General features: G+C 39.0%; 1 protein-coding gene across 1 annotated transcript; it reads left to right on the plus strand.

The window, feature by feature from the left end:
- The first annotated feature begins 317 nt into the window (after nt 1-317).
- LOC131345764 (gastrula zinc finger protein XlCGF64.1-like) lies at nt 318-5081 on the plus strand. Its single transcript, XM_058378819.1, has 5 exons — nt 318-387; nt 1430-1518; nt 2163-2262; nt 2416-2490; nt 4214-5081. Exons 2-5 carry the CDS (start codon nt 1444-1446, stop codon nt 5020-5022), a joined length of 1059 nt encoding a protein of 352 aa, XP_058234802.1. The 5' UTR covers nt 318-387; nt 1430-1443; the 3' UTR covers nt 5023-5081.
- Nucleotides 5082-5296: the final 215 nt, after the last annotated feature.

Genomic DNA, 5296 nt, shown 5'->3' on the forward strand with positions numbered 1-5296 from the left:
AACCAGATACAAGATGCTGATCCAGACACATGATCTGCTAGTAAAGTTAAGTAAGCAGCGGTTCAAGCTCAATATTTACACGACCTCATCATTCTATTTGTATCATAAATTAAAAAAATCCTGTCAACGTTTTGAGCTCAGTGTTTGAATCTGAAGGTTTCTGAAGCCTGAATACAACAAAAACGGCCATTTCATTAACACCACCATCTCAACACCGGATCTGAACAAGTCTCAGGACTGGTTCCACAAGTACCGGACCCATGATTAGCAGAAATCTCCAGCAGGAGGAGCTGTGAACATTAACGCTGCTGTAAACTCACCACAGAAGGAGAGGAGCTGTGGTTTCAGTTCATTTACCTCTGTAAGCAGTAGAGCTTTCTCTCTGAGGTAATCATCCTTACTTTAAAATATCAGACTGGATCTTTTATTTGAACATTTTAATAGTAAAAGCTTATTATTGTGTCTGATTTTAAAAATATTAGGGCTTTATTTTAGTCAGACCTGTGTGATAAAGCTAACTGTCATCAGTGTTACACATAAAACTCTTTAGTTTGTGATTAACAAGATTTTATCATCTCACCTGATACTAAATCTATTTATTGTAGACAGTAAATATCCAAAAAGAATAGGAAGCAATGAGAAACTGCTACTTACTTATTTATGTATTCATTCATTCATTCGTTTCAAAGATAACATCAAGAATGTTTTTGGTTTTTTTTAATATGGTACATAAAAATATTTTGTATCAGAAACAAACAAAATGTTTAAAATCAATATTTAAAAGTGTATTAGTTACGTCTATCAGGTAAAATGTCTGATCTTTATCTACACCACCCACTACACTTCTAAACAGAGCTGGGTTTTTATTTATCATCAGGTAAACGTTTGTCTTTTCTACCTCATCATTTTAATACAAACTTTAAAAAGTTAATGATTTTAATTTCCCCTTTGAATGATGTGTGTCTGATGTCTGAAGGGTGTGAGGTTCATGGTAGAGAAGAGCTGCTAATGTTTATCTCCATTGTTGAATGTAATCATCAAGACCTGGGAAGTTCCTGCTGTTGCTGTGACTCCTGGTTGAAGCAGCGTGGTGTCTACCTTCCAGAGCAGATCTTCTATCCCAGGATAAAGATTTTCCAGTTAGGTCCAGTGCCTGTGGTTCTGGTCCCTGGGAATGAATTCCAAATAAGAGATCCATCAGCATAGGAACCAATCCAGATCACAAGTGCCCCTGAAACATGGAGGTTTTATTATGGCCTTAAGTGGAAGCTGTTCCATGAATTATCTGCAGCTCATCAACAGGATCTGGAGCAGTGCATGATCTCCAACGTGCTAATCCTTATTCAGGCTCTGCTAAACAGAGAGGGTTTTTTTCTGATGCCTAAGAAAGCAGTAAACTGATAAGATGCACTTGTTTTTTTTCCCTCAGAGTCAGAACACTTTATGATGGAATCTGCAGAAGACCATCTCAGCTCTTTCACAGGATCTGCACACCCTCCTCCTCCTGCTGTCTCGCTGGTCAGCCTAACAATTTTAATGATCTGACCCCCCAGTAAACACGAAAGAAGTAAACTAGCATAAAGCCCTATTCAGACTTGTTAGTTTTACACAGGGGGAATATCTGGGGTTTTAATCCTGTTTGAATCCCTCAGTCATTTTTACACAATCTGTGTGCATGTGTCTGTGTGAAAGATTAGGCTGTATTTTATTTTCTATTATTAAATGACGACTAGAAATAACCCAAGGTAATACCTGATCCAGCTTTTCCTGATCCAAAGTTTTTCTTCAGTATAGAGACACTCACTCTTTTCCATCTTCTCCTGCAGAAACCAAAACAAAATGAAAGTATTGACTGAGTTTAAGATGCAGAGCAATGAGCCATAAAAACTTTAACGGAAAGTTAGAGAAGGAATAGTTCTGGGGTTCTGGTATGCAACCATCAACTTCCAGATTTTTTTGTTATTAGCCCTAACCCTAACCCCATGTGTTTTTGATTCTGTTACCATAAACCATCCTTATTACATACAAAACACCTGAAACCTGACGTTAGAATAGATAAGCAGGTAATATTGTAGATGATGTTTAACATGTTGTGAAGTTAGGATCCATTTATTGTTAAAATGACATTATATAAAGACTTTCCTTTATTCTCTGATCACTAGCTTCTGGGGGATGTGCAGACAGAAACAGCTGGAGGGACATCAGGGTCTTTGGGAGAGAAACATGTGAAGAAGGAGGAACATGAAGATGAAGGTTACCTCTGTACGACATCACAGCACATTACAGTCCAGTCTGATGATGAATAATCTTTTTATTTAAACCGATCCAGTCACTAAACACATCACATGTTTATGTTTGTACTTTTTACTTTTTTACTCTAATTGATTACATTTAAATATAACTTTGGAATTTCAGGTTGGATGTCCAGCTCTGTAGGACTCATCAACCCTGTTGACCAACAGAAACATATAAAGAAGGAAGAACCTGAAGGTGAAAACAATCTCCGTAAGACAACAAGGTGTATTGGAGCTTGAAAATATTCCTTGTAGCTGATCTGCTCCCAGAATTTACTCCTGTCCACATTATTGGTCAGTTTCAAGTTATACTTGAAAGATTTGCTTGAGATTAAATGAACTCTTCATTTCAGATGAAGAGATAGGCATGGGACAAATTACCCCTGTGCACCTACAGAGTAACAGATTGCAAAGTATACATATAAAAGAGGAAGAGTCTGAAGATGAAGGCTATGCCTGTACATCACTCTGTGGTTAAGTAACACTGACACTTAAAAGATAAAGCGATATAGCAAGAGAAGATTGATTGATACTTGAGAAAATGATAAAGCAGGGATCCTCAAATCTGGCCCACAAGAGCTACTTTCCTGCAGTAGAACTCTAACCTTAATCAAACACACCTGAGCATGCTAATCAGTGTCTTCAGAAACTTTAAAAAATCACAGGTAGTGGAGTTTGATTGGGGTTGGAGCTAAACCGGCCCTCCAGGGCAAGATTTAAGGAACCCTGTGATAGAGTAACAGCTAGTCACAGACAGTAAGTGTTGGATCCATGTGCAGAGTTTAATGTAAAAATAACAGCCCAACAATCCAAAACAGCAGACAGGGTCAAAACAGAAAACACAGGCAAAGAGTTCAATAAAACAAAAGAGCAATCACTGGAGGAAAAGTACCAAAACACAATCCAACCAAACACAAAGCACAAGGTCAAACACCTTTTAAGTAGTAGTTTAAGTATTTCAGGAAGTCTTTAGACTTTAGGCTTAGGTTTGAAGACAGTCAGTGTTTTAGCTGTTCTGACATCTAGTGGAAGTTCGTTCCATCACATGGGTGCCAGAACAGAGAAGAGTCTTGATGCAGGTTTTCCTTGTATCCTGAGATGCTGGGTCAGTGGAGCAGTGCTGGAGGATCTGAGGGAGCATGGTGCAGGTGTGATGAGAGCTTTGCAGAAACTTGCTGTTGGTCCATTTTTGGCTTTGTAGATGAGCATCAGTGTTCTGATACAGAAGCTACACGAAGTCAGTGGTGGGAATGTGTGTATTTAGTAAGGTTAAAGATAAGTCACACAGCTGCATTCTGGATCAATAACATCTCTTCAAAGGATTTCAGCATGCTGTTGATCATGTTATACATACCACTATTTAGCATTTCTCTGCAGCTTCTCAGTAGATTCTGTTGTGATGTTACTGGACCACAGTTATGTTTATACTAAAGAATCTTGGCATCTGTTTGTAAAGCTATTAGACTGATGAGAAGTTCTCCTTCAGCACCACACAAAAAGCAGGATGACTCTTCCATGTGAAGGCTGTAGCTCTGTGGGCTAGACTGGTGTTAGAACTGTTGAGTTCAGCATCAACAACAGTTCAGTGTCTGAGACTGAAGTTTTTGGTGGTTAATGGTGCAGCTGCTATTGTTTAAGTGCTTGTGATGTTTTATCATGTAGTATTATTCATCTATATCATATACTCTGCAAGAAGTGAAGTAAAGGACATCTAAATAGTGTTTGCTTATATAACTTGCTGTATCACACTACATGACTGTGACTATGTGACTGTCAGTTCAGTTGGAGTGTTATGTAATGATTCCTACTTACTTCTGATAATTAATAATTTATAAAACCTGTTAAACTTAGTGTCAATTCATACAAATGGCTTTGTTCCTTTTCAGTAATTTTCTAAACTGTATTATTTTCTGCCCCAGAAATGAAAGATGCCCAGTTTCAAGCCTTCACCTGCTCCTGGTGTTCACTTTCATACACATCTCAAATGTACCTCCACAAACACATCAGAAGATGCCACTATGAGCAGTATAAAAGTCTGATCACATCCGGAGAGATTCCATGTGAGAGTTCGATGCCTAAGTGCAGCTCCAGCATTCAGCAAACAATCACATCAAATCAAGTCGCTCAATATCCCTGCTCCCAGTGTGGGAAGAGTTTTGACCAACAGAGTATTCTCCATCAGCATCAGTGCCTTCACGCTGGAGAGAAGCCATACTGCTGCTCCCAGTGTGGGAAGAGTTTTGTTCGACAGAGTACACTTCAGCAACATCAGCACATTCACACAGGAGAGAAGCCATACCACTGTTCAGAGTGTGTGAAGAGTTTTATTCGACACTGCGATCTCGTGTCACACCAGCGCATTCACACAGGAGAGAGACCGTTTCCCTGCTCCCAGTGTGGGAAGAGTTTTATAACCAAGAGGTATCTGAAGGCACACCAGGTCATTCACAAAGGAGAGAAGCCATATCACTGCTCGGAGTGCGGGAAGAGTTTTATCCGACGGTCAAACCTCCAAATACACCGGCGCATTCACACGGGAGAGAAGCCGTACTGCTGCACAGAGTGTGGGAAAAGGTTTTCCCAGCAGAATTCCCTCCAGCAACACCAGCGCATTCATATAGCCGAGAAACCAATACAGTGTTCCCAGTGTGGACAGAGATTTACTTATTCAGGTGCTTTTAATGTACATAAATGCCCCAACATGGAGCCATCAGCTTGTGTAGCATGAAATAACCAAGGAGTGTTGTTATAAAGCCTGTTTATTAAGTTAGTGTGATTTGCTAAAATATGTACAGTACATAACGGAATTAGTGCATATATACACTGAGGGGAAAGTATTCCAGTCTATATATCCACATCTTTAGCTAATACAGTAGACTTCAAGTTAAAATAATGAATTTAGTTATAAATTTGATGTTCATATTCATAAGTTCTTGTTAACAAACTTAAACTTGTAGACATACATTTGACATTGCACATATACCTACACATATACAGCTCTG

This window comes from Hemibagrus wyckioides, linkage group LG25 (genome assembly GCF_019097595.1).
Source record: "Hemibagrus wyckioides isolate EC202008001 linkage group LG25, SWU_Hwy_1.0, whole genome shotgun sequence".
NCBI lineage: Eukaryota > Metazoa > Chordata > Actinopteri > Siluriformes > Bagridae > Hemibagrus > Hemibagrus wyckioides.